At 37.8% G+C, this 25,069-nt stretch overlaps 1 protein-coding gene across 4 annotated transcripts in view; it reads left to right on the plus strand.

Moving 5' to 3' along the window:
* Nucleotides 1-25,069, plus strand: part of SCAPER (S-phase cyclin A associated protein in the ER) — a 420,138-nt gene that overhangs the window by 38,829 nt on the left and 356,240 nt on the right. For all 4 annotated transcript variants that reach the window (XM_055418057.2, XM_055418061.2, XM_055418059.2 and 1 more), the window contains exons 4-5: nt 5,541-5,611; nt 22,286-22,483. In XM_055418057.2, coding sequence (XP_055274032.1) covers nt 5,541-5,611; nt 22,286-22,483 — 269 coding nt within the window. The remainder of the gene's footprint in view (nt 1-5,540; nt 5,612-22,285; nt 22,484-25,069) is intronic.

The following is a 25,069-nucleotide window of genomic DNA, read 5'->3' on the forward strand; positions in this document are numbered from 1 at the left end:
TTTAGTTCTTATTTTGATTTGAACTAGAAAAAGTGTCTTCTCTCTTCAGTCTGTTGAGTTCAATGGCTAGCAGTGTGAGCATCCCCTAGATCCTGGAGATCTAGAAGATTGAATATGGGACGCAGGAAACAGGATGTTGCAGTGTCCCAAAGTAGACCTCACTTGAAATTTTCTGAAGGCTTGTAGGGTAGGTAGTACTGTAGCCTTGGATTTGTATGATTTTTTTTTTCCTGGTTGGATTAGTTATGTATTTTAGGAGGGAAACTCCGGGAGATAGTGAAGGACAGAGAAACCTGGAGTGTTGCAGTCCGTGCGCGGTTGCAGAGTTGGACACAACTGAGCGACTCAACAACAACAACTACAAAAATTACATTGTGTTCTTTTCATTGCATCATAGGAGCACATGATGTTGGTTTATCTTGTTGCTAGTGATGTCAGCTTTAGTCACTTGGTTAAAGTTGTTTTGCCCAAGTTTCTCTGCTGTTAAGTAACAAATTATTTCTTTTGTAGTTAGTAATTTGTGGTAAGATAGTTTTAGAATATGTAAATACCCTGTTTCTCATGAGATACTCTACCCACTGCTTTTAGCTTCCTTTGATAATTCTAAATTTAATAAGTTGCTGCTCTGGTGGTTACAAAGTGGTGATGTGCTAGTCCCATTGTTCCTTTGCTTATTGACATTCTAGTGTAAGGAAAAGCTTTCCTTATCCCCCTTTGTATTCAAAAAGCACTTTTATGTATTTCATGAAGCTTTTATGTACTCATGGCTTCTTAGTTAATGAATTATAATCCATCACTCTTGTTTTGAGGGTTAAATTTTTTCTAGATTTGTCTAGTTGAAGATCTGTTAAGCTGGCTCATTTCTACTTGCCGTCTTCTTACTCTCTGAGAATATCCTTACACAGTGGGATGTTTCAAGCTATACAGGGATTCACCTAAGTTTATATTCTTTATTTATTTTATTTTGCATTTTTTACACTTTAATTTTACTTAAATTTTAAAACTTAAAATTTATTTAAAAATCTTATTTTTAAATTTATCTTTTTACATTTATAACTTTAATCCATTTGCAGTTTATTCTTATATATATGGATCTAATTTTATCTTTTTCAATATGGGTAACAAGTTGCCCCAGGATCACTTACTACAAAGTCTGTCTTTGCTCTAGTTACTTGAGATGCCACCCTTATTGTTGATTGAACTTTCATGTGTACCTACATTCTTTTCTGCTAGTTTATCTAATTCATGTGTGAGTGCCACACTATTTTTATTATATAGGCATTATGGTATTTTAAAATATCTGCCTGGACAAATTCTTCCTTAGTCGCTTCTCATTGTCAGTCTTCCTAGATATTTTTAGAGAGTGGTTATTTCGAATCACAAAAACTATTAAATAGAAGGGAATTTAAACTTTTCTTTTTAAATTTAGCTCCGTACTAGCTAAAATCTTCCTGTGGAGCTTACTATTACTTCATTTCTTTGATTGAAAAATACGGCAACGTTATTGAGTACAAAAGTAGCATGAAACCTAAAAGTATGTTATGGTTGCGCTGTTATAATTTTATGAAGTTTTATTTTCTCAAAGTAATCTGAAGGTGTTATTATTAAAATTGCTTCTACTCAAAAAAATAAAAGGAAAGAGAATATAATAATGAATCCTGTATCAGTATATCTGTGTGTGTCCTGATACTGCATGTAAGTGTATAAAAGATTGGCCAGTACAATTTTAAAGCTTCGTTTATGCTTACTGCAAAATAACGAAAATGAGAGCATAGAGACCTAGAACTTTCTGAATATCTATAATAATGACAAGGGAAGAATGTTCATATCATAATTTTTAATAAGGATTATTTTATATTGTTAAAATGTTGCCACTTACAGAATAACCTTTATTTTTGCTTTTTAAGAAATAGCTCATTCTTTTATGGCTATATGCAGATATTTCTGAGGCTAATAATTCAATTTTTAAAAGTTTTCTTCTGTTCTTTGTTTTATTCCTGTTTCCTTTGGTACTTGTTTTAAGCTGATTATTCTACTGGATATTCTGAAAAGCCTTCTGGTACATTCTTCTCTGATGAAAGGATGAATAAACAGCTGTGTAGGGAAGTAAAGAGTTCTCTGCCTCTAACCCTGGTAGAACAGTGAGACAGGCCCACTGATGTGCAGATAAAGTATTAGTAGGTGTTATGGCTCACTTCATTCTTACTGTTTCAGCTGTCCTGGCTCAAAATTATTTTGCAGAAAGGAAAGTTATTCTGTTGTACATTACAGAATTTTACTCCTGTTTTGCAATAATTCTCAAGAATAGAATGATTATAAAACAGTAGTGTCTTCCTTAAAAAGAGCAAGTGAGATAGCTCTAACTGCAGAAATACAAAAGAACCGAGAATCTCCCTTTTCAAAGTGAAACTATATTTCATAAATCAGATAAATTAAAACAGAAAATAGTTTTTATTTTTTATTTTATTTTTAAATGAAACAAAGATGAATATTTTTAATGATAAAAGGTCCAATCCACAAAGAAGATAGATGTCACAAACCATCAGAAACAAGATACATAAAGCAAAAATCAGAAGAAATATAAGGGAAAAGATAAATATATATATATAATCATAGTGAGACATATTAACATTTCTCTGTGAATATTTTATCAAATACAAAAAAATAAGAATAGGAACACTTTAAATGATGTCATTAATACTTTATAATAGATTTCTATTTGTATTAATTTATATTAATCTTATATCTCTACAAATATCTTTAACATTTAGTATCTCATATGTTGTAGTTAGATGTCCATAGAACATTTAGAAAAACTGACAAAAAGGTAAATATTACTAAATTTCAAAAAGTAGAATTCTTTTTTTGTGTGTGATTCAGTTATACACATACACATATATTCTTTCTGAAATTATTTTCCACTATAAGTTACAAGATACAGAATATGGTTCCCTGTGAAAGTCACTGAGTCATGTCCAACTCTTCCCAACCCCATGAACTGTAGCCCACCAGGCTCCTCTGTCCTTGGAATTCTCCAGGCAAGAATACTGGAGTGGGTTGCCATTTCCTTCTCCAGGGTAACTTCCCGACCCAGGGATCGAACCTGGGTCTCCCGCATTACAGGCAGATTCTTTACTGTCTGAGCCACCAGGGAAGCCCTGTGCTATATAGTAAACCTTTGTTGCTTGTTGCATATCTAATTTTTAAATTAGAAATCTAGCATTCTATTTATACTAAGTCAAACAAGTGATGAAGGTGAAAAAGAGTGAAAAAGCTGGCTTAAAACTCAACATTCAGAAAACGAAGTTAATGGCATCTGGTCCCCTCACTTCATAACAAATAGATCGAGAAACATTGGAAACAATGACAGACTTTATTTTCTTGGGCTCTGCAGATCACTGCGGATGGTGACTGCAGCCATGAAATTAGAAGGCGCTTCCTCTTTTAGTCTATGACAAACCTAGACAGCATATTAAAAAGCAGAGACATCGTTTTGCCAGCAAAGGTCCGTCTAGTCAAGGCTGTGGTTTTCCTAGTAGTCATTTAACAGATGTGAGAGTTGGACCATAAAGAATGCTGAGGGCTGAAGAATTGATGTTTTCGAACTGTGATGTTGGAGAAGGCTCTTGAGAATCCATTGAACTGCAAGGAAATCAAACTAGTCAATCCTAAAGGAAGTCAGTCCTGAATATTCATTGGAAGGACTGATGCTGAAGCTGAAGCTCTAATACTTTGACCACTTGATGTGAAGAGCTGATTTGTTAGAGAAGACCCTGATGCTGGGAAAAATTGAAGGCAGCGGGAGAAGAGGACCACATCACTGACTCAATGGACATGAGTTTGCACAAACTCCGGGAGATGTTGAAGGACAGGGAAGCCTGGTGTGCTGCAGTCCATGGGGTCGCAAAGAGTCAGACACGACTGAGCAACTGAACAGCAAAAACAAGTGGAATCAAAATGTCACAAATTTTTTGTTAGGCAAAAATTCCTAAGTTTTCTAAAATATATATTATGCATTTTATTTATACAAGAGCTTTTCTACTACATTTGATAAAGGCTTCAGAAAGAACATAAAAAAAAAGAGATGGAGAAATTGGAAAACGTAAACTAAATGAAATGGGAGCACTGAATATGAAATAGGAAAAGTGAAACAAACTAGATGAAAGTAAAAGATCCTCTATAGTCCAGTTGTTTAGAAACACATCTGGAGCTCTGGTGAAGGAAAAACAATACCTGGGCATTTGTACTTTTCAAAAAATTCCAAGATAATCTGATATGCATCTGGATTTTAAAAAGTGATTACAGGTTTTTCTATTAAATGGTAGTTCTGGTGATAAAGAATTCTATTATTTTTCTATGTACCAGTCATTATACAATGGTATTAAGTGAGTAATAATTACATAATCACAGTGATGAAAGATATTTATCAGTTTTCAAAATCAGTAGCCAGACAAAAAAATAAAAGATAATTACAATTGAATACCATAAATGGGAACATGGTTAACCTAACAATATAAAATAGTTACATACAATTTGGGGGGTCAAGCATAGTGACCAGGAAATACTGAGTTTTTAAATGGTAAAAAATGTATTCTTAATTTTATTGTCAAAATTTGAATTCAAAAAGTATTTTCAAAAGAGTTGTATGTAAGTTGAAGGGTATCACTCATTTGACTTTTTTTTAAATTGTCAGACCATCTGATTTTTTCCTGTTCTAAGAAAGCCAGTCAATTAAAACAGTCTCTGGTACCTTGGAAATTTGTTTTTTATTATCTGTAGTTCATATTGGCCAGTTCAGTTCAGTCGCTCAGTCAGGTCTGACTCTTTGAGACCTCATGGACTGCAGCACACCAGGCCCCCCTGTCCATCGCCAGCTCCCAGAGTTTACTGAAACTTATGTCCATTGAGTCAGTGATGCCATCCAACTATCTCATCCTCTGTCATCCCCTTCTCCTCCCGCCTTCAATTTTTCCCAGCATCAGGGTCTTTTCAGATGAGTTGGTTCTTCGCATCAGGTGGCCAGAATATTGGAGTTTCCGCTTCAACATCAGTCCTTCCAGTGAACATTCAGGACTGATCTCTTTTAGGATAGACTGGTTGGATCTCCTTGCAGTCCAAAGGGACTCTCAAGAGTCTTCTCCGACACCACAGTTCAAAAACATCAATTCTTTGGTGCTTAGCTTTCTTTATAGTCCAACTCTCACATCCATACATGACTACTGGAAAAACCATAGCTTTGACTAGATGGACCTTTGTTGGCATAGTAATCTCTGCCTTTTAGTATGCTGTCTAGGTTGGGCATAACTTTCCTTCCAAGGAGTAAGCGTCTTTTAATTTCATGGCCGCAGTTACCATCTGCAGTGATTTTGGAGCCCCCAAAAATAAAGTCTGCCACTGTTTCCACCATGTATAGATTAGTCTATGGTCTGTGGAAGGGGATTAGATGTTAGTATGCCTGGAAGATTTGCATAGCTCAGTTTTATATTATCAATTTGTTGATAGATATATTTATCTATATATTTATCTATTTTTGCCTTAAGGAAAATCTAAATGTCAAACTGGTGGAAAATCAAAGAGGACAATTCAAGGCACTCATAAAGCAGCAAAACAGGTACAGCATATATAACTTTATTTTTTTGTTTTTAATTTCAGTTATAAATCTACTGTTTCAGGATTTGGATATTATGTTTTATCTTCATATAAAAGTTTAATGTAAGAACTTTTATTTAACACATGTGTATAGCATGTTATGTGTGTAACTTGTACTAAATACTTTGCATAGATTAATTTCCTTCTTATAACAACCCTTTGATGTTATAGGCATTATTATTATCTTCATTTACAAATGAGGAAGCTGAGGTAGAGAGAGTTTGTGTAACTTACTAGTTTGTAACACAGCCAAGATTTGAACCCCTTCCATCAGTTTCTACATTTTACATTGGGTGTTCATTGGAGGGACTGATGCTAAAGCTGAAACTGCAATACTTTGGCCACCTCATGCAACGAGCTGACTCACTGGAAAAGACTCTGATGCTGGGAAAGGTTGGGGGCGGGAGGAGAAGGGGACGACGGAGAATGAGATGGCTGGATGGCATCACCGACTCTGTGGACATGAGTTTGAGTGTACTCCGGGAGTTGGTGATGGATAGGGAGGCCTGGCGTGCTGTGATTCATGGGGTCGCGGAGAGTCGGACACGACTGAGTGACTGAACTGAACTGAACTGAACTCCTCTGTGGCACATCCCATATTTGTGAGTTCTTCTGTGATCTATTTTCTCAGTATAATGATGCCTTTCAATTGTAGGATAATCAAGATGTATTGAATCTAAAATTTTTCAAATTATTCTACTAGAATCTTTGAACACAAGCCTACCTTATTTTTAAAAATGTTTTTGCATATTTATAGTTAGCTTTGTAATCTATAGGTATTTTCTCTGACCTTTTCAAACAATTTTAGTTTGATGTTATCAAATATACCAATATGTATTATGTAAATGAAAAACTATGCGTAAAGAAAACATGGACTTACAATGAAGGTGGCATTGTGAGTCCATAAAATATTCCCCACTTCTCATACACAAGAGGCATATTTTTTTTAGTGTGTAATATTCAGTAGCTAATTTCCACAAGGTTTTTTTCTTTTTTTTAATGTATTTTTAAATTTGCTTTACCATATTGAGTTGGTTTCTGCCATACAGTATTTTTTTTTAAATTAAAGAGACAAAGGATTTTCAAAAATAAAAATCCCAGTGGATCAGGAGTGAAACAAACAAAAATATTCACAGGTAAATGGAGTTGGGGACACACACTTACTAGGCAAGTCCTATGGGATAAGAAGGCTGAAACACCCTGACTGGAGAGGGAAAACAGATCCAGACTCATGGTATAAAACTTTAGGTTTGTGCAATGTTCTGCACTAGGAGACAAAGAATGCTACAATCAGCCTGGGCTTGTGGCCTGTGATAACTGACATCTGAAGCAGTAAAAGAGGGTGGCCCTCTGGCTCATGACTAAGTCTGCTATATTCTTGAAGGGTGAGAGCTTTAAGTCCCCAATAAAAGACCTCTGAAAGTGGGACCATGGTGGGCCAAATGGTGGTAACCATAAAACTAGTACACATGTAGTGAGCGTGAGCAAAGTGGAAAGCTAAAGTAAAAGAAACAAATGCAAAATAAGATTGCAAAATAAAATATCAAAGCACATGAGGAAAAAAAAATAAGATGTAAACAACATATTCCACAAATGAGAGATGAGGTAATGTAAAAAGGTCACTTTTTAACAGTCTATTAATTTATTTATTTTTGGCTGTGCTGGGTCTTCATTGCTGTGTGGGCTTTTCTCTAGTTGTGGCCAGTGGGAGCTACTCTGTAGTTGTGGTGTGTGGGCTCTTATTGGAGTGGCTTCTCTTGTTGCAGAGCACAGGCTCTAGAGCACATGGGCTTCAGTATTTTGGGCTCCGGAACGTAGGCTAAATATGTAAGCCCATGTGGCACACGGGCTTAGTTGCTCTGAGGCACATGAATCTTCCCCGAACAGGCCCATGTCTCCTGCATTGCTAGGTGGATTCTTTACTACTGAGCCATCAGGGAAGGCCCAAAAGGTCATTTTTTGAAAGAGGATTTTCAAATAAATGAGTTTAAATTCCTCAAAGGAAAGATGAAATATAAAAAAGGAAAATTCTGAAATGAAAGATGAATGTTAATTTTGAACATTTATAGATAAAAGTGAACATCTTAGAAATGAAAATGTCAGTGAAATTTTTAAAACCTACAATTAGTAAGAATAAACGATATAATGAAAAAAGAGATTAAAGAGAGAATTTACGAATTGAAAGATATTACTTAAGAGGATTTAGAACATATCTCAGAGAACTGAAGAGATGGAAAATAGGAAAGAGAAATTGATTGAGAAATTCTAACATATGCCTTCTAGGACTTTTGAAATAGAGGATGAATAGTGGGCATGCAATATTTGGAGAAAATACTGTTGACATTTTCCTTACTTTGAGTTCTCAAGAGGGAAACTATAGAGCTGAGCAGGCTAAATAAAAATAGATTTATACTTAGATACATTGTAGAGAAGGGCTGTGGTGAAGAACCCCCCTGCCAGTCCTGGATCCCCTGGAGGAGGAAATGGAAACCCACTCCAGTATACTTGCCTGGAGAATCTCATGGACAGAAAGAGTTGCACAGAGTCAAACATGACTGAGCAACTTAGCATGCATGCACATTCTAGAGAACCCGCAAAATGTTAGAGTTAAGGATAAAACTCTTAAAACCCCAGAAAGTAACAAAACCGCAGAGGAATAACAATAACCCTTGTTGTGAACCAAAGAGGAGCGGAGCAGTATCTGCAGTTACAAGGGGAAGTGACTTTCAATCGAGAATTCTGTGCCCATTCAAGTGATAATTCACCTGCAAGAGTGAAATAAAGCCATATTTAGATGTACAGATGCTGCGGGTGTGCCACCTACAGACCGTGTTAGTGAAAGGACTGTTAAAGATGTACTTCAGCAGAGAAGAAAAGGTAACCTGGAGGAGGGAGCTAGATAAAAAGATAGTTGTAAAATATGTCAGTAAATCTCATTAACTATTGATGTTTTAAAAAAAACACTGACACAGTTAAATTTAGAAATGTGGAGCTACAATCTTCAAACAATATTAAGACATAGAAGATAGATTGTAGGAGTTTAGAGGGAAGTTAGTGTGATAAAATCCTTGTCTTCTTTAAGAAGGAGTCTTTGTTTAAGGCTAGCTACTAAAGAAAGAAAACAGGTGGGCACGATTTCCAAATAAACAGAGGAAAAGAGAAAGTGAATAAACCAAAGCTTACCCACTCCAGTATTCTTGGGCTTTCCTGGTGGCTCAGATGTTAAAGAATCTTTTTGCAATGCAGGAGACCTGGGTTCGATCCCTGGGCTGGGATGATCCCCTGGAGAAGGGAGTGGCTGCTGACTCTGGTATTCTTGCCTGGAGAATTCCATGGACTGTATAGTCGTGGAGTTGCAAAGAGTCAAACACGACTGAGTGACTTTCACTTAAAACTAAATAGAAGACAAGAGAAAGAAAAAAAAGAGGAAAAATCATAGTAAGTGAAAAACACAAAAGATAGTGGTAGATACTAAATATTAATATTTTAGCAAGCATAATACATGTAAACTGACTAAATTCAGTTCCTAACAGTCAAGATGGTTGAATTAAACCTCTCATTTTAAATTGAACTATCTACTGCTTAATTTAAGATTGCTGGGAGAAATATCAATAACCTCAGATATGCAGATGACACTACCCTTATGGCTGAAAGCAAAGAGGAACTGAAGAGTCTCTTGAAAGTGAAAGAGGAGAGTGAAAAAGCTGGCTTCAAACTCAACATTCAAAATACTAATAAGATCATGGCATCTGGTCCCATTACTTCATGGCAACTAGATGGGGAAACAGTGGAGAAACAGTGACAGACTATTTTCTTGGGCTCCGCAGATCACTGCGGTGATTGCAGCCAGGAAATTAAAAGACACTTGCTCCTTGGAAGAAAAGCTATGACAAACCTAGACAGCGTGTTAAAAAGCAGACACATTACTTTGCTGACAAAGGTCTGTATAGTTAAAGCTTTGGTTTTTCCAGTAGTTATATATGGATGTGAGTTGGACCATAAAGAAGGCTAAGCACCGAAGAATTGATGCTTTTGAATTGTGATGTTGGAGAAGACTCTTGAGAGTCCCTTGGACAGCTAAGGAGATCAAAACAGTCAATCCTAAAGGAAGTCAACCCTGAGTATTCATTGGAAGGACTGATGCTGAAACTGAAGCCCAATACTTTGGCCACCTGATGTGAAGAGGAGAGTCATTAGAAAAGACCCTGATGCAGGAGGAGAAGGAGACGACAGAGGACGAGATGATTGTATGTCATTACCGACTCGATGGACATGAGTTTGAGCAAGCTTCAGGAGATGGTGAAAGAAAGGGAAGCCTGGCATGCTGCAGTCCATGGGATTGCAAAGAGTCAGATATGACTGAATGACTGAGCAACAGAAAAGCAACTGCTTATAAGAGACACATTTAAAATGTCAAGGAAAGGTTTGAAACAAAGAGAAAAAAAATCCAGGCAAAATACTTTATGTTTTAGATGTACTCTAAAGCTAGAATCGGAGAAGGCAATGGCAAGCCACTCCAGTACTATTGCCTAGAAAATCCCATGGATGGAGGAGCCTGGTAGGCTGCAGTCCGTGGGGTTGCTAAGGGTCGGACCCGACTGAGCGACTTCACTTTCACTTTTCACTTTCACACATTGGAGAAGGAAATGGCAACCCACTCCAGTGTTCTTGCCTGGAGAATCCCAGGGACGGGGGAGCCTGGTGGGCTTCCGTCTATGGGGTCACACAGAGTCGGACACGACTGAAGTGACTTAGCAGCAGCAGCAGCAAAGCTAGAATAGTAGTATTCATATCAAACAAGGTGAAATTCAACATGAAAAGCATTGATAACAGAAAGAAGGAAATTATATAATGGTAAATGAATAATCATATAAGGAGTATAAAAGTACAAATATTTTAGGTACCTAACAGCATAGACTTGAAATATTTAAAGCTCAGTTTAATAGAATTACAAGGGGGAAAGGTGTATTCATGATCATAGTGGTAAATTTTAATATCCTTTACTCAGAAACTGATAGATTAAGCAGAAAAAATGGCACAAATATAGAATTAAGATACAATTATGCTTGAGCTCATATAAATACATACATGTATGTGTGTGTGTGTATATTCATTGACACTCAAATAATGTACACAAAGCATATGCAAAAATTGATCACTTCCTAGGTTATAAAGAAGTCTCAGTAAATAGAAGTCAGACAAGAGTATAGAATCCAGACACAACCTGTTCTCTGATGGTAATGCAATTAAATTACAAATAAAATATAAGATTATATTTACATAATATAAAAAATAAATTATTGATGGGCTAAAGAACAAATGAGAAAATAAAAAATTTAAATTATCTGGAAGGATATATTTATGACATTGAATTACAAGAAGCTTTCTTAGATAAGACAAAAGCATTGTTGATGGATATATTAAAATTTATATACTAAAAAACTTAAGATGAGTCTGACTGGGAGAAGATACCATATATTAAGACTTTATAAAGCTAAAATTCATCACTAAAAGGGCAAGTAACCCGATAAAAAATGGGGGAAACTTGAATAGCCTGTAAACTTATGAAAAGATGCTCCATTTCAGTAGTTATCAGGGAAATATCTCTGCATTACTCATGAAATTCTACTACTTTGCCCTTTAGAAGTAGGTTTATCATCAGCAAAATTTTCTTTGTTCCTCTTTTCTCTGAACGTTCCCTTTACCTACTTGTTCTAGCTAAATGCTAACTCACCTGTGGGGATGCTGTTTCTTCCAGTTGTTTTAAGTAGCAGTTGTTTCCCTCCCACCTTACCGCCACAGCACTCCTACCTCTGATCCTAGAGGTAGGTTATGTTTCCTGCTTCTTCCTCACTGGTATTTCAGGCAGTCTTTGTCCCATCTCCTAAAACTCATCAAATTTGAAGCACATGCCATCAGGCTATACCACCTGCTTCCCCTTCTTGTTGCAGCACTTAAATAGAATTCCAGGTCACTTCTCTGTATTTCTTGAAGGTATAATTTTCAGGCTCAGTGTGCGCACTCTACCATTTGCTATCCTCTAAATGTCTTACATTTCTTTCCTCCAGTGGTTTTGTCTTCTGCTCATTCCTATGGTCTTGCCTTGTTCTCACTAGCAGTGACTCTCCTTCTAGGATCTCAATCTCAGCCATCCCTCTTCTACCTGTCATTTTTCTTTCTTCCTTTTTCTCTCTGATCATGTGACTCTAATAATTCTTTGTAGTCTATAGATTCCTTGCAATCTATAATTTACTGATCCTACCACCCTTTCATTATCCCTTGTACTCCATATAAGGAAAACAATAGAATGGGAAAGACTAGAGATCTCTTCAAGAAAATTAGAGATACTAAGGGAACATTTCATGCAAAGATGGGCACAATAAAGGACAGAAATGGTATGGACCTAACAGAAGCAGAAGATATTAAAAAGAGGTGGCAAGAATACACAGAACTATACAAAAAAGATCTTAATGACCCAGATAACCACGATGGTATGATCACTCACCTAGAGCCAAATATCCTGGAATGTGAAATTAAGTGGGCCTTAGGAAGCATCACTACAAACAAATCTAGTGCAGGTAATGGAATTCCAGCTGAGCTATTTTAAATACTAAAAGGTGAGGCTGTTAAAGTGCTGCACTCTATATGCCAGCAAATTTGGAAAACTCAGCAGTGGCCATGGACTGGAAAAGATCAGTTTTCATTCCAATCCCAAAGAAAAATGCCAAAGAATGTTCAAACTACTGCACAATTGCACTCATCTCAGACGCTAGCAAAGTAATGCTCAAAATTCTCCAAGCCAGCTTCAACAGTCCGTGAACTGTAATCTTCTATATGTTCAAACTGGATTTAGACAAGGTAGAGGAACCGGAGATCAAATTGCTAACATCTGTTGGATCATCAAAAAAGCAAGCGTTTCAGAAAAACATCTACTTTTGCTTTATTGACTATGCCAAAGCCTTTGACTGTGTGGATCACAACAAACTGTGGAAAATTCTGAAAGAGATGGGAATACCAGACCACCTGACCTGCCTCTTGAGAGATCTGTATGCAGTTCAAGAAGCAAGAGTTAGAACTGAACATGGAACAACAGACTGGTTCCAAATCGGGAAAGGAGTACATCAAGGCTGTATATTATCATCCTGCTTATTTAACTTCTATGCAGAGTACATCTTGCTAAATGCCGGGGTGGATGAAGCACAAACTGGAATCAAGATTGCCAGGAGAAATATAAGTAACCTCAGATATGCAGATGACACCACCTTTATGGTGGAAGAAGAACTAAAGAGCCTCTTGATGAAAGTGAAAGAGAACAGTGAAAAAGTTGGCTTAAAACTCAGCATTCAGAAAATGAAGATCATGGCATCCCGTCCCATCACTTCATGACAAACAGATGGGGAAACAATGGAAACACTGAGAGACTTTATTGTTTTGGGCTCCAAAATCACTGCAGATGATGACTGCAGCCACGAAATTGAAAGATGCTTGCTCCTTGGAAGAAAAATTATGACAATCCTAGACAGCATATTAAAATCAGAGACATTACTTTACCTTCAAAGCTATGGTTTTTCCTGCAGTCATGTATGGATGTGATAGTTGGACTATAAAGAAAGCTGAGCACTGAAGAATTGATGCTTTTGAACTGTGGTGTTGGAGAAGACTCTTGAGAGTCCGTTGGACTGCAAGGAGATCCAACCAGTCCATCCTAAAGGAAATCAGTCCTGAATATTCATTGGAAGGACTGATGCTGAAGCTGAAATTCTAATACTTTGGCCACCTGATGCGAAGAACTGATTCATTGGAAATGACCCTGATGCTGGGAAGGATTGAAGGCAGGAGGAGAATGGGATGAAAGAGGATGAGATGGTTGGATAACATCACAGACAGGATGGAAATGAGTTTTGAGTAAGCTCTGAGAGTTGGTGATGGACAGGGAAGCCTGGCGTGCTGCAGTCCATGGGGTTGCAAAAGAGTTGGACATGACTGAGCGACTGAACTGAACACTTCATATGGCCACACTTTCCTTGAAATCCACCTGAGATTCTGTGGTTTGTCTGTCATAATTATGTTCTTGCATATTCTCCCGACTGTCTGGCTACCCTGTCCCTTTGTAGTTCATGTTTGACAAAGCTGTCCTCATTATAGCCACCTTTATACCTGTTCTGCTCTGCACTCATGAATTTGAATGTAGCTGGAGAAGAGTATCAGTTATGTTGAATAGGCTCTTTTGACCTTTATGACCACTCTCCCTATATGGCTAATTCTGCTCCAAAGTCCTATTTCATGTCCCTAGTTATTCATTTCTGTCCAGATGCCATGGGCATTAAAGGGGGATAATAAAAGAATACTATGAATAACCCTTTGTCACAGATAACCAGGACTAAATGAACTGATTGCTTGAAACACATAATCTTTGAAAACTCACTCAAGATGAAATAGACACTCTGAATAACTAAATCTGTTAAAGAGATTAAGTCAATAATTAATAACCTTCCAAAACAGAAAGCACCAGGCTGAGATGGATTCATTGTTGAATCCTACCAAGCATTTTAGAAAGAAATTATATAAATTCTCTATAGTCCATTTTAGAGGGCAGAAGCAGAGGGAATACTTCCTAACTCATTTTATGAGGCTGACATTACTCTAACACCAAAACCAGACAAAGCCATTATAAGAAAACTGCAGTGACTCTCATGAACACAGATATAAAAATCCTCAACAAAATATTAGCAAGTCATATCCCACAAGATTTAAAAAGAATGACACCATGAGCAAGTGGGATTTATCCCAAATGTGCAAGGTTGGTTCATCATTTGAATATAAATCAATGGAATTCATCACAACAACAGGCTAAAAAAGAAAAAATCCTGTTATTATATCAACAGATGCAGGAAAAAAATTTGACTAAATTCTCCAACTATAAAAGATGATAAAAATCTTTTTAACAGACTAGGAATAGAGGGGAACTTCTTCAACTTAATTAAAAAAAAACAAAACAAAACCCTACAGCTAACGTGATACTAATGGGAGAAACTAGAAGCTTTCCCACTAAGGTCAGTTATGAGGCGTTGCTTTCCAACATTGTGATAGAAGTTCTAGTTCATGCAATAATACAAGAAAAGGGAATACAAGGTAAACAAATTGGGAAGGAAGAAATAAAACCGTCTTTGTTCATAGATGACATGATCATCTATGTAAGAAATCTGAAAGAATCAACCAAAAAACTCCTGTAACTAGTAATTAATTATAGAGGGTTGCAAGATTAACATACAAAAGTCAGTTGCTTTCTTGTGTACCACCAATGAGTTAGTGGTAATTGAAATTAAATGCATAGTACCACTTTATATCAGCACTCCTCAAAATTAAATAGGTAGGTATAAATTTAACAGAATATATAGAAGATTTATATGAGGAAAATGATAAAACTTTGAGTGAAATTAAAGCACTAAATGAATGGAGAGATGTTCCATGTTCATGAATAGGAAGACTCAATATTGTCAGGATATCATTTCTTTCCATTTTGAAGAATATAGTTGATACAATCCCAGCAAATTATTTTATAGGTATCAATAAACTTCTTCTAATGTGTATATGGCAAAGCAAAAGACACAGAATAGGCAACACAGTATTGAAGGAGAAGAACAAAATTGGAAGACTGACACCAACCAACTACAAGAACTTACTATAAAGCTACAGTAATCAAGGCAGGATGATATTGGCACAAGAAAAGACAAATAGATATATGGAACAGAATAGAAAGCCCAGGAATGGACCCACATAATAGTCAACTGACCTTTGACAAAGGAGCAAAGCCAATACAATGGTGCAAAAATAGTCTTTTCAACAAATAGTGCTGGAACAGCTGAACATCTATATGAAAAAAAAAAAAAAAGAGTCCAGACACAGACCTTACATTCTTCACAAAAATTAACTCAAAATGAACCATTGACCTTAAATGAAAAAGTGTAAAAACTCCTAGCTGATAACGTTGGAGAAAAACCTAAAAGACCTTGGGTATGATAATGACTTGATTGGTAAAGGCATGATTCCTGAAAGAAATCATTGATAAGCTGGATTTCATTAAAATTAAAAACTTCTGCAAAAGACAATGTTAAAAAAATGAGAAGACAAGTCACAGACTTGGGAGAATATATTTGGAAAAAGACATCCAATGAAAGATGTCCAATAACATCTGTTAACATGAGATAGCTGTTATCCAAAATATACAAAGAACTCTTAAAACTCAACAGTAAGAAACAACCTGATTGAAAAATGAGCTAAAGACCTTAACAACCAGCTCATCAAAGAGGGTGTACAAATAGCATATGAAAATGTATGCCACATCATATGCTATCAGGGAAATGCAAATTAAAACGATGAGCTACCATCACTTGGGAACTCTTGACAGCTCCAATCGCTGGTGAGGATGAAGAGCCATAGAAACTCTCATTCAATTCTGGTGGGAATTCAGAGTGAGAATTCAGCCACTTGGGAATACAGTTTGGCAGTTTCTTAAAAAAGTAAATAACTCTTACCTTGTGATTCAGCAGTCATGCCCTTGGTATAGATGAAGATGAGTTGAAAGCTTATGTCTCCACCAAATCATGTACGTGGATTTACAGCAGCCTTCTTTATAATTGGTGAAACTTGGAACCTACTAAGATGTTGTTCAGTAGATGAATGGATAAATAAACTGTGGTACATCTAGACAATGGAATATTTTTCAGCTCTAGAAAGAAATGATCTATTAGGCCATGAAAAGACATAGAGGAAATTAATTGTATATTGTTGTATCAGTTCAGTTCAGTTCAGTCGTTCAGTCGTGTCCGACTCTCCGCGACCCCATGAATCACAGCACGCCAGGCCTCCCTGTCCGTCACCAACTCCCGGAGTTCACTCAAACTCATGTCCACAGAGTCGGTGATGCCATCCAGAAATCTCATTCTCTGTCGTCCCCTTCTCCTCCCGCCCCCAACCCCTCCCAGCATCAGAGTCTTTTCCAGTGACTCAACTTGTCGCATGAGGTGGCCAAAGTATTGGAGTTTCAGCTTTAGCATCAGTCCTTCCAATGAACATCCAGGATTGATCTCCTTTAGAATGGACTGGTTGGATTTCCTTGCAGTCCAAGGGACTCTCAAGAGTCTTCTCCAGCACCACAGCCAATCTCAAAAGGTTGCATACTGTATGATTCCAACCTTAAGATGTTTTGGAAAAGACTAAATATGGAGACAGTAAAAAGATCAGTTGTTGCCAGACGTTTAAGTCCATAGGCTTTGTCAGACTATCAGGGGGAGTTGACAAGAGTTCTAAGAGAGGGAAGTGAGAAATTTCAGTTTTCTCCTTCCCCTTTCCCTCTCTTTTTCTTTCTTTCTTCCTTGTTTTCTCTCAAAAGTGATTGATTAAATTAGTATATAGCATGTTATTTTGAATTTTATTTAAAACATGAAGTTCAGTTGTGTTTAGCTTTTTCTAGAAGTTTAGATCGCTTTGTCTTCTGTTGCATACCTTGGAAACAGGCACAGGAAGCCATAGCAATGAGATCAGTTCAGTCACTCAGTCATATTCAACTCTTTGCAGCCTCATGGACTACAGCATGCCAGTCCTCCCTGTCCTGTCCTGTCCATCACCAACTCCTGGAGCCTACTCAAACTCAAGTCCATCACATTAGTGATGCCATCCAACCATCCAGCCATCCAACCATCCTCTGTCATCCCCTTTTCATCCCACCTTCAATCTTTCCCAACATCAGTGTCTTTTCAAATGAGTTTGTTCTTCACATGAGGTGGCCAAAGTATTGGAGTTTCAGCTTCAGCATCAGTCCTTCCAATGAACACCCAGGACTGATCTCCTTTAGGATGGACTGGTTGGATCTCCTTGCAGTCCAAGGGACTCTCAAGAGTCTTCTCCAACACCACAGTTCAAAAGCATCAGTTCTTCGGCAATCAGCTTTCTTTATAGTCCAGCTCTCACACCCATACATGACTACTGGAAAAACCATAGCTTTGACTAGACGGATCTTTGTTGGCAAAATAATGTCTCTGCTTTCTAATATGCTGCCTAGGAGTGTCATAGCTTTTCTTCCAAGGAGCAAGCATCTTTTTAATTTCATGGCTGCAGTCAACATTTACAGTGGTTTTGGAGCCCCAGAAAATAAAGTCTCAGTGTTTCCATTGTTTTCCCATCTGTTTGCCATGAAGTGATGGGGCCAGATGCCATGATGTTAGTTTTCTGAATGTTGAGCTTTAAGCCAACTTTTTCACTGTTCTCTTTCACTTTCATCGAGAGGCTCTTTAGTTCTTCTTCGCTTTCTGCCATAAGGGGTGGTGTCATCTGCTTATCTGAGGTTATTGATATTTCTCCTGGCAATCTTGATTCCAGCTTGTGTTTCATCCAGCCCAGCATTTCACATGATGTACTCTATGCAGAGTTAAATAAGCAGGGTGACAATACACAGCTTTGACATATTCCTTTCCTAATTTGGAACCAGTCTGTTGTTCCATGTCCGGTTCTAATTCTTGCTTCCTGACAGATTTGGAGGCAGGTCAGGTGGTCTGGTATTCCCATCTCATTCAGAATCTCATTCAGAATTTTCCACAGTTTGTTGTGATCCACACAGTCAGAGGCTTTGGTGTAGTCAATAAAGCAGAAATAGATGTTTTTCTGGAACTCTCTTGCTTTTTCGATGATCCAATCGATGTTGTTAATGAAACAGTTACCTAATTTTGAATCTTGGCTTTGTCTTTTAGTGTTAGACTTTGGGTTTATCATTTAATTTAGTTACACCTGAAACTGCAATACTTTGGCCACCTCATGCGACGAGTTGACTCACTGGAAAAGACTCTGATGCTGGGAAAGGTTGGGGGTGGGAGGAGAAGGGGACGACAGAGAATGAGATGGCTGGATGGCATTACCAACTCTGTGGACATCAGTTTGAGTGAACTCTGGGAGTTGGTGATGGACAGGGAGGCCTGGTGTGCTGTGATTCATGGGGTCGCGGAGAGTCGGACACGACTGAGCAACTGAACTGAATTGAACTGAACTGAAGTTTTCTCCTGTAAAAAATGGAGCTAATAGTAATAACTATGATGGACTTCCCTGGTGGCTCAGTGGTAGAGAATCTGCCTGCCAAAGCAGGAGACATGAGTTCAATCCCAGGTCCAGAAAGGTCCCACATGTCTTGGGACAACTAAGCCTCTGTGCCACAATTGAGCCTGTACTCAGAGCCTGGGCGGAGAAGGCAACGGCAAGCCACTCCAGTACTCTTGCCTAGAGAATCCCATGGATGGAGGAGCCTGGTAGGCTGCAGTCCATGGGGTCGCTAAGGGTCGGACACGACTGAGCAACTTCACTTTCACTTTTCACTTTCACACATTGGAGAAGGAAATGGCAACCCACTCCAGTGTTCTTGCCTGGAGAATCCCAGGGACGGGGGAGCCTGGTGGGCTTCCGTCTATGGGGTCACACAGAGTTGGACACGACTGAAGTGACTTAGCAGCAGCAGCAGAGCCTGGGAGCCGCAACTACTAAGCTCATATGCTGCAACTGCTGAAGCTCTCATGCCTAGAGCCCATGTTCTGCAGCAAGAGAAGCCACCACAGTGAGAAGCCGGCACACTGCAACTGGAGAGTAACCTCTACTTGCCACAACTAGAGAAAAGCCCACACAGCAATGAAGACCCAGCACAGCCAATAAATAAGTAAATAAAAAATAGTAACTATGGTAATAATTACCTCAAAGATTAAATGAAATATAGCTGTATGGAAAGCGCTTAACACAGTGCCTGGCGCATAACAGGCATGCCATGAATGTTAAGTGCTGCTGCAATTATTATTATCACTGCTATTATTTTTATCAGTGGTTGGTAAAGAACCATATATTTTTAAACTTTATACAGACTTATCAGAAAATTTTACAAGTGTCTTCTATCTTTCTTCACGTGTTTGGCAGTTTTGCCAGTATTTTATTCACATTTTTCTTTGAGCATATTTCTTTTCCTCTTTATCTTTCCCCCTCTAATCATACCTAACATTATATGGGTACTTACTGTGGGCTCGGTGCTTTGTGAAATGTTCTGTGAACAGTGAAGCAGAAGTTGGAAGTCTAGGTTCTGGTCCCAGTTCTGTCATTCAGCCTTTTGACTGGGTCAACAGATTGAATCTTACTAAGCCTTAGTCTTGTCATGTATGAAATAGGGATAATAATACTTGTCCTGTATTTATTAGTAATACTTTGTTTTGAATATTAAATGATATGTTTTCAAGAGGGTGGAACAAATTCAGAGAGTAGCATTGATGTATGTACACTACGATGTGTAAAATAGTAGCTAGCGGGAAGCAGCTATATAGCACATTGAGCTTAGCTTGATGCTCTGTGATGACCTGGAGGGGTGGGATAGGGAGCAGAAGGGGGCCTCAGCAGGAAGGGCATATATGTATACTTACAGCTGATTCACATTGTTATAAGCAGAAACCAACACAGCACTGTAAAGCAGTTGTTGTTTAGTTGCTTTACGACCTCATGGACTGTAGCCCTCCAGGCTTCACTGTTCACGGGATTTCTCAGGCAGAAACACTGGAGCAGGTTGCCATTTCCTTCTTCAGGGGATCTTCCCAACCCAGGGATCGAACCTGCATCTCCTGCTTGGCAGGCTGATTCTTTACCACTGAGTCTCCAGGGAAAGCGTAAAGCAATTATCCTGCAATTAAAAAAAGCCCTTCATAAAATAAAATAAATATGCAAATATAAAGTATCGCTATTTTTGTCGAACTTAAATGTCAGATTTGCATAGTGCCCTTCAGATGGAATTACCTAGATGTAATTTATTCCTTTCTAGAGTCTTTCTTAATAGAAGTCTCACATAAAACAATCACAGAAAACACAAGCGTCTTAACTTGAAAGCAGTTTTGCCTGTTATGCGTTTTAAGAAAGATTGGTTAAAGTATTTGAATAATATACATATGGATACATGGTAGGGTAAATACATAAATGGGTGAAAATGAGTTAGAGTGTTTTTGAGAATTTCATACTAAGATTAGTGTCTGAATTCACAGGAAGCTACTAGTGCTTTGCTGATTATTCTAGATAAAGTTTGTGATGGAGGTATAATTCAGGAAAATTCAAGTGAGTTTTAAGTTTGTGTGGAATATAGGAAGAGAAGTGAGATGGTCTGGAATATCTGGTAAAGGGCTTTTAGCACAGGGCCTTGGGGTGCAGTGTAACGGGAAGTCAGTGGTGTAATTGCAGAGCTCTAACTGGAAGATGGTCCCCTGCGGCTCTGTGATCTTGGACAAACCAGCCTCTAAATCTCAGTTTTCTAAGCTGTAAAGTACAGTTAATAATACATACTTTAAAATTTGTATAAGGGGATATTTGCCATCATAATTAAATCATTACTACTAGAGTTGGAAAGTACTTGGAGAGCCGTTAAGGCAAAGGTTTTGTGGGTTGTTGATGATTACTTTAAATTTTATTGCCTGAGTGTTGAGAATTTGGGCCTGGATTAGGACTGTCAGATAAAATATTTACTAATTTTTATTTGCTGGGTCTGACAGCCTTCATCTGGATGAGGGACTGTGGAAGGAGGATGAGCAACTCCATCTCTGCCTCTTAAGTGTGCGTGTCTTTGTGTGTGTAAATGTTTTGTTTGCTTTCCTTTTGGTAATGAAGATTCTGTATAAGCCAAAGGCTGGCTCTAAAAGAGTTTTGAAGTATAGAAATCACTGTTACTTTGAAGGCCAAAGCATAAAACAAAACTGAAGCCTATTAGCTTCTATTTTGGGTGTTCTTCACTCTGGGACTCTTATATGAAGAAGGGAAAACAAACAGGCTAATAGGAATGGCTTACAACAAACAGGACAATCCAAAGAAACTTGGGATTGTTTGCTGTTCTAACTGTGGTACAAGTATTTATTTACTTATCAGTTTAAGTAGCCACAGAGAGAAAAGCAACTCGTTTGTACTTCTAGTGAGAAGGTTCAAGTCTTCCTATAAACTACACACTCATGTTTGTGGTGGAATGATTCTTTGGTAGTCTGTAAAAGTATAGAATATAATCATGTATTTCCAAAGTCTGCCTGTGCAGCTGAGGAAAGACTGGGTCATTTGAATGCCGTAGGTAATTTGGTGAATCTGCTCTGCAGCTGATGCTTGGTTTTCTTCATCAGCATTCGTTTTTAGTAAATTGTTTTGTGTTTATATATTGATTTTTACTTTTAGTGGAAAAATGGTTTAAGATAAAGTTACTACCGAATATAAGTAGAGAATATGTCATTTCTAAATGAAAAGAATATATGCCAGCAATTTCACAATGATGAAATGGGTATCTGTTATTTGTTAATGTATTTAAATGTGCCATACACGTATTTTAGTAAACCAGGAGCCCTTTTAGTGCTTCTTTTTGACCAAGAGTCTATTCATCATTAAAATCATCCTAATTTTCAATGAGCCATGTAATTGATATTACAAACCTGCTGGTTTTATTTAAGATGAGAAGCTTTGTTTTGGTGAATTCAGTATGATGTAAGGTGAAAAGAAGGGCATCATGTTTTTAAGTATTTATGTTGAAAAATGTGATTTATAAAAAAATCTAGTTCCTGGAGGCATCAAAAAAATTTTTTTTCGTGTTTTATTTCATCAGAACACTACAGTAGACTGTAAAATGACATCATCTACAACTGGAGATAAACACTTTGATAAAAGTCCCACTAAAACAAGACACCCTCGGAAAGTTGATCTAAGAGCTCGATACTGGGCATTTCTTTTTGACAATCTTCGCCGGGCAGTAGATGAAATCTATGTGACTTGTGAATCAGATCAAAGTGTGGTGGAATGTAAGGTAAGGTTTGCTTTAAGTTTTTGTAATCCATTTCACGTCAGATTTGCCAGTTTTTGCTCTGTCTAACTTGATTATTTATCTCTGTATGCAGTCCTTCAGTATTAACTATAATCTCCATGCTATACACTACATCCTCAGAACTTACTCATCTTAAAACTGAAAGTCTGTACACTTTACCAGCATCTCCCTATTTCCCCTATCATTTGCAGCCGCTATTCTACTGTCAGCTTCTGTGAATGCATCAGGTTTTTCTTGTTTTGAGTTTTTAAGATTACCCTTGTTGTTTGTGTTACCTGATTGTGTACTTTTATATTCTGTGCAAGATTTGGTAGAATATTGCCTTGATACATAGTCCTAGGTGAGAAATTAAAAGATAGGTACACACACACACACACACACACACACACAATTTATTACAAGATCTCTCTTGGCTGCATTCTCCATTGGGACTGTAGGTGGCATTAGTGAGATTTTCACATTCTTTGGTTTCATGTTTAATGTCTTTAATTGGACATTGCCTCTTTTCTATTGAGATGCTTATCACTCTCTTCATCAGCTCTCGTGAGGGGAAAGTGAGATTGATGGCTAACCATAAACAACTCTGGGTAGGATTGGGATGTCATTGTAAGGTGTTTTTTCTAATTTTAGATAGCCTTGTGTTTGTAATAGGATGTTAAACAGATACATAGCATAATCTGTCTCTGAAAATGCACTAGAAAGCCTAGCCTTTTAGTATTTATACTAAATAAAATTATTTTGAGAAAAATCAGGATGATACACCTTCATAGAAAGATTACAGAGGCAGCTTCTTTTTTTACAGTGAACATGGTTAAAAATCCTGGAATTCATTATTTAACCTTTGAAATATATAAAGAGTCAAAGCAAAGTTATATGTTGAAACAGTAGCTGTGTTTCCTGTAAAATTGGAAACAGCCAAAATATGTTTTAGACTAACTTAAAAGTATGACTCAACAGAAACAGGTTTCAGAATGAACAGTGATTGAAATCATCCAAGTTTATGCTTTGGTTGTCACAATTAATATTGTTACTATCAGCATGTAAAACTTTTTTTATGTTTTAAGAAAAATCATATTGTTGGGGTGTAGTCTCCACTCCTTGTTTTCCATTTCAACTTGCGGGGAACTGGTTGTGTGGCTCTGGGATACTGGGGACCCCGTGGAATATAGAGACTGGTACCTGCATCTCCCTTAGAGGTTTCATAGCATAACAAGCTTGCTGGAGTAGCTCATGCCAACCGGGCTTAGAGGGACTTACGGGTAGTAAGCTTCCTTTGGAAGGAGCTAGGATGAGCTTGTCAGTGATCGAGTAAAGAGGACGCCCGTGCGTCTGATGGTTTCTGTGAGAAGGACTGTAGACACGGGTGAAGATGTTGGGGTAATAGGGGCTTCCTTTGAGGACACTTGGTTAGGTGTCAGTAGAATATACCAGCGTCTGATGGAGTTGAGGCAGATCTTGCTTTGGGCAGTGGGAGCCAGGGTGAACCTGACCACTGCCTGGAGAACCATGAATGCTCCCTGTGCAGAAATTACCATGTACTGCAGAGACCAGTAGGGACTGCTCACTTCACATTGATCCAGAGAAGGATTAGGGATGCATCTCTGCCTGGCAGCACTTGACTCTGTTGTTGGTCAGCATCATCTTAGTCCCTGGAGAAGGACTGGCTGATGACTGTTGAAGATCCATCACTAATATCTGGTAAGCTGTATAAGTGGAATATTGCTCTGTTCCCACAACTGCCTCTTATGGCTGGGACATAAGTTTGTGAATGTAGGATAGTGTTAAGGGGTACAGAGGAGGAAGAGAGGAACGACTCTGTGAAAATAAGCCATGTTCTTCCCCACCACAGGCATCTGCTAAAGGCCATCTAATTCTCACTTGTTCTAGGTTGTCAGACAACAATAGGCAGATTGTCTGAAGATACGATTTAAAAATCAAATTTTGATAATTGAATGTGACTGAAAATTGTGGATTTCACTGAGCATACTCAGCAAGTTTAGGATTCAACTGAGTAGCTAGTTATATGTGGAAAAAGATAAAAATGTTATATGTTTATATCTCAATAGTTGAGACTTCTCGTTTCAACAAGTTAAGTCAGGATCAAATTGAGATGTGAGAAAATGCTTAGAAAAGTATAATATACAATAAAAAGAAAATAGATTTTATAGTTAGATGAAAGGAGAAGTCACAGATGGAGACAGGGGAATATAGATCCAGGACAGAGAAGAATCATTGTAGAAGCAGGAAGGATATAGGGAGAATAGGAATGTCCCAAAGGCCATGGAAGAAGTAGGAGTGGTACATAGGTTAAGAATAACTGGAGTTGAGAGAAAGCTTGGCATTCAAGAGGGATAAGAACAGATGGAATCAAGGTGAAAACTTGTGATAAGAATTTGAAATTCCATTTGAGGGGTTCTTTGTCCTTTTATATTTTCAAGAAGTAGGAGGTGTGAAGTTAGAAGTTGGAAGAGGGTGGAAAGATCTGAAATAACTGTGATGGAGAATGAAAGGGCAGACTTTTGGAAGCCACAGGGTTGCCCAGCAACCTGGAGGGTCACAGTTGAGACT

Source organism: Moschus berezovskii, chromosome 21, assembly GCF_049115385.1.
Source record: "Moschus berezovskii isolate FMDL1 chromosome 21, NW_MosBer_1.0, whole genome shotgun sequence".
In the NCBI taxonomy this organism is placed as follows: Eukaryota; Metazoa; Chordata; class Mammalia; order Artiodactyla; family Moschidae; genus Moschus; species Moschus berezovskii.